Genomic DNA, 11,538 nt, shown 5'->3' on the forward strand with positions numbered 1-11,538 from the left:
TCTCCGTGGCCCCCTGTCTGTCTGTCTCTTTCTTTCTGTCTCTCTCTCCGTGGCCCCCTGTCTGTCTGTCTCTTTCTTTCTGTCTCTCTCTCCCTGGCCCCCTGTATGTCTGTCTCTTTCTTTCTGTCTCTCTCTCTCTCCCTGGCCCCCTGTCTGTCTGTCTGTTTTTATTTCTCTCTCTCTCTCTCTCCTTGGCCCCTTGTCTGTCTGTCTGTTTTTATTTCTCTCTCTCTCTCTCTCCCTGGCCCCCTGTCTGTCTGTCTGTCTTTCTTTCTCTCTCTCTCTCTCTCTCTCTGGCCCCCTGTGTGTCTGTCTTTCTTTCTCTCTCTCTCCCTGGCCCCCTGTCTGTCTGTTTTTATTTCTCTCTCTCTCTCTCTCCCTGGCCCCTTGTCTGTCTGTCTTTCTTTCTCTCTCTCTCTCTCTCTCTCCCTGGCCCCCTGTCTGTCTGTCTTTCTTTCTCTCTCTCTCTCCCTGGCCCCCTGTCTGTCTGTCTTTCTTTCTCTCTCTCTCTCCCTGGCCCCCTGTCTGTCTGTCTGTCTTTATTTCTCTCTCTCTCTCCCTGGCCCCCTGTCTGTCTTTGTTTCTTTCTGTCTCTCTCCCTGGCCCCCCTGTCTGTCTTTCTTTCTCTCTCCCTTGCCCCCTGTCTGTCTCTTTCTTTCTTTCTCTCTCTCTCCCTGGCCCCCTGTCTGTCTCTTTCTTTCTTTCTCTCTCTCTCTCCCTGGCCCCCTGTCTGTCTCTTTCTTTCTTTCTCTCTCTCTCCCTGGCCCCCTGTCTGTCTGTCTGTCTGTCTTTCTTTCTCTCTCTCTCCCTGGCCCCCTGTCTGTCTGTCTGTCTCTCTCTCTCTCTCTGCCCGCTATCTGTCTTTCTTTGTCTCTCCTCCCTGTCCAGTAGCACCCCTTTCCTGTTCCCCCTGTCCAGCAGTAGCCCTTCTCCCTTACTTTTACCTCCCCTCTGTCCAGTAGTACCCCTTCTCCCTTCCCTACTCCCTGTCCAGCATCCGTTCGGCCGGGCAGCCTCGGGGCTTTTGCTAGGCCAGCCCCTCTCACATTATCAAAGTGGGCTGGCCTAGCAAATGCCCCGCAGTTGCTTGATGAAACCGCAGCTGCTGCCACTGCTGGTCCAGGGGTGAGAAAAAGAGGCGTCCATGCAGCGGCAGCATAGTCAGAAGGCAGAAAGTCAGCCGGCATCAGAGATCGGGGCAGGAAATCAGCTGAGGCGGGCACTGCGCATGTGCGGCACGGAGTCACAGAGATTGAAGTACGCATGCGCTAAGGGTTTTATTATAGCGGATAAATTGCATATGTGCTTGGGAGATCACGTGATATGAGCAAGGGAAGATACTCTCTTGGTGGTGCTCTTGGACCTCCCCCATTCTTACCCATACCATGACTGATGTAAGCTTCCCGCCCCCTGCCCCCCCCCCAAAGAAAGCTAGGCGTTGACTACATGAAGGAGCGAATCGGATGACATGTAGATTGCCGAGGAAGGACCATGAATAGATCAAGCCCCTTGAGTCAAAGGACAGCTAATGTGCAGCTCTCTAGCCCATGATTCTTGCCATTCTGATCACAAAGCGTATCAATAGTATAAATCTTGGAAGTAGTGGCACAGGTGTTCAATGCTAAATTTTTGAGTCTTTATTTGAGAAGACTGATGCAGTTACCCAATCCCTTGAAACGTTTCAGCAGAGAATATTGTTGATAGAGGGGGCACAGTATCAAAGGTATAGGATGTAGTGCAGCCATAGAGCTGGCGTTAGTATTTTCCGTGTAGCACGGGGTTAGCGTGCGCAGCATTGTAGCGCACACTAAAAACGCTAGTGCACCTTCGTAAAAGGAGCCCTTAATGTGTTTCTGTGGGAGAAGCAGTTTCCACTTCTACACCATAGAAACTTTGATGCACTGAAGCATAGCAAGTAGTTAATTGTTCTTTCAAAACAGTTTTTCCTCTCTTCCCAGGATCAGATTTGTTTACTATAATATCCCAGAATCCTTTGCTTGCACTCTGGATATGCCAGCACACTAATGCTGACAATGCTCTTCATGCATTTTGCATCACCTTCATCCCTATGCAGCTACTCCCCTATCTCAGCTGATCTGAATCTTAGTGATTTAAATGTGTATAGATTTGTTTTTTTTCTTTTTCTCTTCTGTAAATTCTACTGTAAAACCTAGTGATTGAATTGTATAGCTTTCTTAATGTTTGCTATGTCAGGTGACACATAATGCCTGAACAGTGGAGTTTATTCCTGGTTGCTATATATTCTGCCATCTAGAGGTGGAGAAATACAGCAGTACTTTGAAACTGGCACCTTATAGTTTACCTGTAAAATTCATCCTTTGGAAATATTTCTACAGTACATCTAAAGGTTACCTATACAGTATATTTGGTTTCATTTTATTATTCTATACACACACCCCTTATATATGGGTTACATATCCCACACACCCTATATATGGGTTGCCGAGGAAACTCTGTGAAGCAAATAATAATAATAACTTTATTTTTCTATACCGCCGTAGTCAAGCGACTTCTAGGCGGTTCACATTGAAAGAAGGCTGGACAGTCAGCGAATAACAAGAAGCCTAAAAATAGAAAAGTTACATACTAAATGGATGGTGAAACAGCTGTGATACCTCAGATTGCTCATAGATTTCATAGCTCAAGCATAAAGTCAACTGAGTTGTGCCATCTGAAAAGTCTTAAGCTTTAGGCAAGGGTTACTGCATTACCTGTTGACCTGAACAGAAAGCAATAAGGAATCTCTGTATCCTATCCTTGTTCTAAAATAGTATTTGTACTATTTCTCTGTGGACATTAAAACATCTAATAAGCGTTATTTTGCCTTTTTTTTATTATATTCAGGAGATTGAGGGTCTGAACTACAGTGGATTATATAGAAATGTATCAACTGATGAGAGCACATTACAACCCAGCTATGTACAGCAGCCACCTCCAGATGCCAAACCCTGCAGTAAACTTAGAAAACTATGTGCCTGCCCTCCACAGGGTGTTCTTGCCAAGATAATGACTAAAGGTAATGTCTGGTGCATAGGTAGGATTGGAGGACAATTTAGCACAACATGTGGTCACTTGTGATCAGGCCTATATCTGTAGGAAGAGGAGCAAAGAGGTATCACCTGAGTTGCACACTGTCTTGGTAGCCTTGTCATTGCAACCATACATCCCTATAAGTTTGAGGGCATTCAAGGTTTCACTGTAGTTGATTTTACCTCGGGTCTTGGGCCCTCCTAAGTCAGCCCTGCTTGAGAGAGTATTTCACAGCAGAGCAGCAGGTTTTCTTCGGATTAGCAACTGAAGACTCCAAAATCTGGGTTCAGTGTTCTTTGTGCAGGACGTTCAGTCTTGAAGTGGTTGGAACTGGAAATACTGCATTGTCATGTAGTTCTGAATTCTGTAAAACAGAAAGGCGAACTTGATGTCTACTTCTGCAACGGTGAAGCATGATCAAAACATCTGTGCATTGCCCGGCATGTTTCTTCCTTTTTGTACAAGAACAAAGCATTGCCATACTGGGACAAACCAAAGATCCATTAGGCACAGTATCCTTTTTCCAATAGTGGCCAATCCAGGTCACAAGTATCTGGCAAGATCCTAAAAGTAAAACAGATTTTATGTTGCTCATCCCAGGAATATGCAGTGGATTTTTCCCGAGTCTATCTTAATAATGACTTATGAACTTTTTTTTTAGAAAATTATTCAACCCTTTTAAAACCCTGCTAAGCTAACTGCTTTTACCACATTCTCTGGCAATGAATTTCAGAGTTTAATTACACATTAGTTTAACATATGTTTTTATGGACTAGGATTAGCAAGGTGTTAAAGTTGCAGGGAGGGGTGAAGAAGCCCTAGGCTGGGGGGGGGTTGCCTAAATAAATGGGTCAAAACCCTATAGATATATACTACAAATTACCATAATCGCAGCAAACACCTCAAGAACAGCATTACATACGGTTGCAGTAATGTCACAAGAAGCCCCCCCCCCAACAGAATCTTCAGGAAGCTATTAATTCCTACTTCACCATGTGCTAGAATTTGTCTGTATCTGGTATGTGCAATACTGTATATGTAACTATTGTAACCTAGTCTGGGCTCATTTAGGAGGATGGGCTAAAAAGATCAAATAAAATTATTATAAGACCCCCTCACCCACCTCCCAATACTACCCTGTCCAGGGATGGTGTGCAGTATCTTCTAGCCCCCAAAGGTATACCATTCATGCCACATTCACACAAGTCTTATACCTCCGGTGCTGTCAGCTACCTCCACTAACTGCTGCTGTTCTTGTACCTACATAACCACAGCCTGAAATGCTCCCATATCTCCAGATAATTTACAACTGTGCTTCTATAGTGTGCATGTTCAAGGATTTATCATTTGGAAACTGATTCCTTTTCATGTACCAGGCTATTTCACTTCTGGCTGCAGTATTGGAGGAGAGTGTGGTGCAGTGGTTAGAGCTACAGCCTCAGCACTCGCTCTGCTCTTTGTCACTTAATCCTCCACTGCCCCAGATACATTAGATAGATTGTGAGCCCACTGGGACAGATAGGGAAAATGCTTGAAGTACCTGTATATAAACCACTTTGAATGTGGTTGTGTAACTACAAAAAGGCGGTATACAAATCCCTATCCCTTATTGCATAGTACGACAAATTTAGTTTATTCTCGACACCTTGAGCAAACAAATTGAACAACTATTTGGGATCCACAGGCTTGCTCCACCCCAAGACCTTCACAATAAACCCTTCTGTACTTTTGGACAGTCCCACTACATATAGTAAAAGCTTTCCACATTCCCCCTTAATCTCCAACATAATCCTGAAGTAAGGATTTTAATTTTATATAAGCATACTGGGGTATACTACATCCTATAGAGCAGTGTTCTTCAACCTTTTTACACCTATGGACCGGCGGAAATAAAAGAATTCTTTTGTGGACCGGCAAACTACTAAGACTGAAATTTTTAAAAACATTTTTGCCCCGTCTCCGCGAGTTCAGTCCCCACAAACCATCTGATCCCATCCGCACAAGCCTCAGTTATGATTTTATATTGAACATATTTTATTAAAGTATAAAAAGAAACAATATTCTGTACAATTGTCATTTTATAAATACAAATATATAGAGCAAGGACCAACAAAACCCTTGTTTCCCTTCCCCTCCCCTTCACATATATCCCCTCCACTATCAAGAAAAACTGAACAAGCCGAATTATTACAGAATGCTACACAGAAATATCATGCTAACAGAATACTGAAGTCACACATGACAGGAATAGTGTTAGGCTTTGTAGTCCACAGTTATGTCTCTAGCAGGATATATAGTTCAAATCTGATATATTCTAATGACAAAATAGAAATAAAATTATTTTTCTCTACCTTTATTATCTGCCCATTTTGTTCTGCTTTCTTCTGTCTTTTCTTAAATTTCTTTCCAAGGTCTTCAATCTATCTGCCACTTCTGTCCCTTCCTGTCTTCTACCTATTATTCCAATATCCAGAACCTCCTTTTTCTTCTTACTGCATCCACCCTGTGTCCAGCATCTCCCACCTACTCTGTCAAGTCCTACTCAGTCAAGTCTGCTTTTTTCCTTCACCCTACAACCTCCATGTCCAGCATCTTCCTGTGTTCTTTTTTTCTTCCCGTTGCTGAGCCATCCAGCCAACCCACCATCTTTCTCCATCCCAGTGCCTCCCCTCTTTTCCCCATCTTAATCCAGCAGATACCTTCCATCACCCTACTCCCTCCATTCCTTATTCAGCATCTTCTCCTTGTCTCCCTATTCCCCCTTCACCATGTCCAGCATATCCCCTCTGTCTCCCTACTCCTTCTACCCATGTCCAATATCTGACTTCTGTCTTCATACTCCATCCTCATGTTCAGCATTTTCCATGTCTCTCTGCTCCCTGCAAGGTCCAACATCTATCTTTGTGTCCCTATTCTTCCAATTCCCACCTAGTTCCAATAACTATCCTCCCCCAAGGGAATCCACCATCTTCCTTCTGTCACACCAATCCCCCCTCCTGGGTCTACCATCCCCTTCCAACAACACCTATATCACATATTTCCCTCTCCTCATAATCCAGCATCTCTTATTTCCTCCCTTGGCTGCTGGCCCCGATCCACTCTTCCAGCACTCGATTGCTATTAGCCCTGTCTTCGACCCCGGTCCTGCTAAACTTGGCAGCAATAACAAAGCAAAACCTACCCTACCTTCAATTATGATCCCGCTAAATCAGACGGCTAGAATGAAGACAGAAGCCGCGGGACCTTTCCTCTTGCCTGAATTGCAATTCGCTACAAGCTCTGCCGGTCTCAATCCTGCCCCTCAAAAACAGGAAGTCACTTCAGAAGGGGGCAGGATCAAGATCGGCAGAGCCTATAGCGATGCAGGCAAGAGCAAAAGTCCCGCGGCTTCTGTCTTTCTTTTTGCCTGCCATTTGTAGCAGTACTGCAGCTGATTTTAACGCCGGCCCTGGAAGGGAAAGGGGAAGAGATGCCCGACAGGAAATTTAATTCGTAGATCTCGCCGGCCCTATACGGACCGGCAGAAATTTTCTGCGGACCGACACTGGTCCACGGACTGGCGGTTGAAGAACTGTGCTATAGAACACCTTTATACTCATTATCTACCAAGTTCACAGATACTGATAAACTAGCTGTGGCCTAGTAAATCTCCATCCAGCTTCCTGTACCCAGAATTTCATCAAAATCTCTTTCCAAAGGCATATCATGAGCCACATGCAGAGAATTTTTGATGGGGGCTGTAAATAAAGCTAGCTGTTTTTGCTTTAATTGCTAGTGGAAACCCATGCGTCCTCTGTTTCCATCTTGGTGTCTGAAATGTTCACACCAGACACTACATGGTGCTGTATCAAAACATGATTTTATAATGTGGTAAATCTCTTACATCATTAAAAAACAGTGTTGCAACACTAAAATGTAAAAAAGTACCGTATTTTTTGCTCTATAAGACGCACCTGACCATAAGACGCACCTACCTAAACAGGAGGAAAAAACCATGAAAAAAAATTCAGGCCATAAAGGATAGAGAGCCACTTCTGCATTTGAGTGATCCTAATTTAAGCCCGATTCAAGCCATCAGCTCTTAGAAATATGATTGACATCAACCTAAAAGATTGTATTTACCATACATGAACAGACTTTTCTTATAAATCTAGCAGGACCATAAAATGTGCCCTATATAGCTATAGGAAACATCTGACTCATATGTGCCTCTCTAGTCGGGTCTTTTATGAAAGTGGGCTCCAAATGAAAATGCTTGAGAGCTGGTGTTGTAGTTAACCTGGTCCTTTTATTTCCTTAATGTGAGTGCAAGATGGGATATTCTGCATAAAATGCAGAAGAACTGGAGTTCTGCAAATACTTTTAAAACCAACTCCAGTGTATGGGCAGGCAGATTGAATGAGAAATAAGAAGGAAGTGAGAAGGAAGAATCCAAGGAAGAAGACGCCCGGAGCGAATAGCGAAGGGCTGGCACAAGGTGGAGAGGCTCCGGGGGATCAGGAGAGAAAGGTGCTAGTCGGGGTGGCCTCTGTACCTGCTTCACTTCGGCTGCGTCCTTCGGTCCCGGAGAGCAGAGCAGGCAGAGCTGGACCCGGAGAGCAGAGCAGGCAGAGCCACGGTGGCAGAAAAAGGAAGAATGAACAGTCTGTAGGTCCAGTAGAAGTGCATGTCGGGTCCACGTTGCAGCCGGCGGAGTCTTCAGAATATGCCTTAGAACGCGTGCTGGGGTGAGGCATCCTCAGAAAACATGGCGGGGCGAGGCTAAGAAAAGCTGGCATTTTAAAATTATATCCAGCGGCGATAGTGGCTCATGATGGCTGTACTCTGCTGGAGAGCAGAGCACCTTTGCATCTGGCGTCGTCCTAGCAGAGCGCAGGAGCACTGGGGTTGGAGAGCACGCAGAGAGCAGATTGCCGAACGACCAACAGCACTGGACCCAACGGACTAAAAAAAAGTATGGGGGGGTTGGTGGTATTCGCTCCATAAGACGCACCCTTATTTTCACCTTCTTTTTGGAGGGGAAAAAGTTCATCTTATGGAACGAAAAATATGGTACATTGAAAGAAAACATTTTGATTTACAGATATTTAAACTGTATGCCTCATCTTGTCTTTGTGGGAAGTCTTATGTCTCCCTCTTACTTTTTTCATGTTATGAACAGACTGATTCAGGCCCAGCACATACAGTATACAGGATAAAATATCTATCATACCCCTCTCTCTGTCAAACTGCTTGCCCTGGATCGATAGCATGGAATGTTGCTACTCCTTGGGTTTTTGCCAGGTACTAGTGACCTGCATTGGCCACCGTGAGAACGGGCTATTGGGCTTGATGGACCATTGGTCTGACCCAGTAAGGCTATTCTTATGTTCTTATCACTTGTTCAGTTCAATAGGTAAGTCATTCTAGACATGCAGGTTATCTCCCAATGGCCGTAAGCCATCTGCAGAAGGAATCCACTCTGGATTTTTTTCTCTGACTCTTCTCTGCTTCACTGGGAGCTCTACTGCCACCTGTAGTTTTTCCCTTCTGCACGCAAGCCTGGAGGCGTGTTTCTGTTCTGCTTTCCCCTTTTACTTTTTTGTGTGTGTGTGTTTTTCAATCCTTTTGGGGGGTTTCTTTGTGCTCCTGGCATTTTCTTCAGCTCTGCCTGCATAGAGAAGAAGCAGACTCCAGTCTACAGCTGACAGACTGGTCCCTGGTGGTACCTGCATTTGTTTCTTTGGAGCTCGGAGCCGTCCTCGCTTTTCCTCACCTACTATTTAGCAGGGGTTTGAGTGCAGGCTGTTAGGTGCCCATAGGAGGCTCAGCAGTGTCTCACAGGATCCTGGCTGCGTTTTTCACTTCCACCCTTCCCTTAGAGCGTCCATTGGTCTGCGAGGTATGGTTGGGCACCATGTCTGACTGACAACTTGAAGATCAGTGTCGAAGAGGCATTCCCAGCATGAGGCAGTGATTCTCTGATTCCAGCTACTGTGAGAGAGCTGAGGCAGGTTGCAGCACATTTCCAGCACAGGTCACAGTAAGTAAAGCTGTCACCGTCTGTGAGGTAAAATGAGGGTGGGGTCTGAATTTCCAGTTTTTAGAGGTTCCCCTACCTAAAAATCCTAAAATTGCCATTTTTGAACTTTTCTAACTGTGAAAAATATTGTGATTTTGTTAGTGGTGCCCATCTTGGATTTTAGTAGTCTTTTTTTTCAAAAGCTCCCTGCACTTCCCAAACTGCAGTTATTGCCTCAAAACATGTTGGGATGGAGTCCTTGGGCTCTTCTAATTCAAATCCTTGCCAGGATTGCACAAACTTAGCGCCTCTGGAGTAACCTTGCATGGCCAGGGAGGCGGCAGTGCCATGCTTATCCTCTCCCCTGACAAAACGGGCTATTTCTTTTTTCGGGGCTCGGTAAGGCTGAAGGTTCCACACAAAAGAACGCAGATGCCCCGTAGCCCAATAAATGCAAGGCCAAGTCATACAAGGATGACTCTGCTCCTCAGGGACTGGAAGCCTTCTCAGAATTTATGAAATTTGTGGAATGCCTTTCAGGATATCTGTGCTTCCCCTGCACAGTCCTGCTCTGCATCGGATTTTTCTCTTTCAGCAGTTTTGCCTCTATAGCATGGGTGTCAAACATAGGCCCGCGATTTGGCCCTCTGTTCCTTCCCTCTCTCTATCCTGGCTTCCCAGTCTTGCATTAAAGCAGCCTGCAGAGGATCGCCGGTCAGCTATAGCGATCCTAGCAATTCCAGGGCGGCCATTGGCCTCGGCAGCATGTTCCCTCTGCTCCAGATTCAGCAATCTGCCCTAGGACTCCCAGGACAAGTCTGCCATCACATCGCTCCCTCAATTCTATGTTGCAGCTCACGGACAATGGTCAGCCTTCCTCTTTGTAAAATTCTGTTTTCTCACCACATTGTGAACTCTCCAGCTATCGGCCTGCATACTTATGTTGTAGTTCGCTGTCTCTACTCAGCCTTACCACTTTTGTAAACCGCCTAGAACCAAAAGGCTTTTGCAGTATATAAATAAAGATTTATATTATGTTTATATGTGTGTAAAATGATGGGTACACCCATAAATTATAAAAAAAATAAATAAATCTATGTGCTCTTTCAAAATTCTGCCCATGCACATACCCTCCAGCAAAGTATGTGCAATCAAATTACGGTGCATACTTTTACACTCGGTGGTATTGTAGAAGAGGTCATTTGTGCACATAAGGAATCACTAACATGCATAGATTAGTATACTGTCATTTCTGCACCTTCCTTCTTTATAAAACTAGAAGGCTCCTTATAGAATTACCACCTAAACCTCTGCAGAGAGATCAAGAATGTGTCCTAGAAGGAAAAAGGGAATACAGTTACTGCTGCAGGGCAGGATCCCACTAGCAGTCAAGCTGCCCTGAAAGGTTCAGTGTTGGAAGAGATTTCCCTTTTAGCAGGATCACTTTACCAGGGAAGTTGGGAAGGGAGAGAAGATGAGGAAGGAGGAGGATAAGAGCCAGAGGACACTTTTAACTTCTTGCTCCATCTCTTTGTATCTAACTTGTTCCAGCTGTAATGGTGGTCCTGGTATGGGCAGTTCTTTGGTCAATAACTGGTCATGAATGTCTTCCTGGTGGGAACCTCTTTGGAATCTTATTCCTCTTGCCCTGTGCTGTGATTGGAGGGAAACTTGTGGGCCTCATTAGAATACCAACACTACCACCTCTGCCTTCTCTTCTCGGTAAGTGTAACACAAGACAAATGGAGGAGTTAAAATGTCTCTGTCTTCAAGCAGCCTTGGGTAAGCCAGTTTATTTCCTTGTGCCTCCAAGACTCAGTTAAAAAATAAGTTTATTTTGTCTTAATCTTATCTTGTCTGCCCCTGCTCTTCAAACATGCATTTGCCCCCCCAATCAAGCCTTGAACTATTGTCAAGTGAGCTTCCCTTTTTCCCTGTGGGAATGTTTGTTCTTTGTGTAAATGTGGTCGTCTTTCCTGTCCACTAATAGAGTTCTTTTCCTCATTATAATCTTAGATTGTAAGCTGTTTGGTCCTGCAAGATAGTTTAAGCCAGGGGTGTCCAACCTTTTGGCTTCCCTGGGCCGCATTGGCTGAAAAAAAAAAAAAATTCTGGGGCCGCACAAACACTGCAGCAAGGTAGAGGAGGGAGCCAGCAAGATGGTAAACACCCGGGGGCAACAGAGGAACACTGCATCGCCCTCGACCGGGGCCGCACGAAATACTTCACGGGGCCGCAGGTTGGACACCCCAGGTTTAAGCGGTATAGTAAGTGATGAATGAATAAATAAATATTTATACCTTGCTCGGTAGTTTTACTATTTCACAGTAGCAATGATATTGTAAAAATGCACAGTGACTGTGAGGGTAATTCTATAACATTGCATCTGCTTAAATATTTTAAGCCTATTCTATAAAGAAAAGTAGGCGCCTATTTTCTCTTTAGAATATGTTTATGTAGCCGAAAGCCCACTTAGATTTAAGGTA

The 11,538-nt window shown here is 44.7% G+C and overlaps 1 protein-coding gene across 1 annotated transcript in view; it reads left to right on the forward strand.

Moving 5' to 3' along the window:
• SLC9B2 (solute carrier family 9 member B2) overlaps nucleotides 1–11,538 on the forward strand; it is a 69,163-nt gene that overhangs the window by 9,139 nt on the left and 48,486 nt on the right. Inside the window, exons 3-4 of the mRNA XM_033956832.1 lie at nucleotides 2,866–3,037; nucleotides 10,604–10,774. Of these exons, the coding sequence (XP_033812723.1) occupies nucleotides 2,866–3,037; nucleotides 10,604–10,774 (343 nt within the window). The remainder of the gene's footprint in view (nucleotides 1–2,865; nucleotides 3,038–10,603; nucleotides 10,775–11,538) is intronic.

Source organism: Geotrypetes seraphini, chromosome 1 (genome assembly GCF_902459505.1).
Source record: "Geotrypetes seraphini chromosome 1, aGeoSer1.1, whole genome shotgun sequence".
Classification (NCBI taxonomy): domain Eukaryota; kingdom Metazoa; phylum Chordata; class Amphibia; order Gymnophiona; family Dermophiidae; genus Geotrypetes; species Geotrypetes seraphini.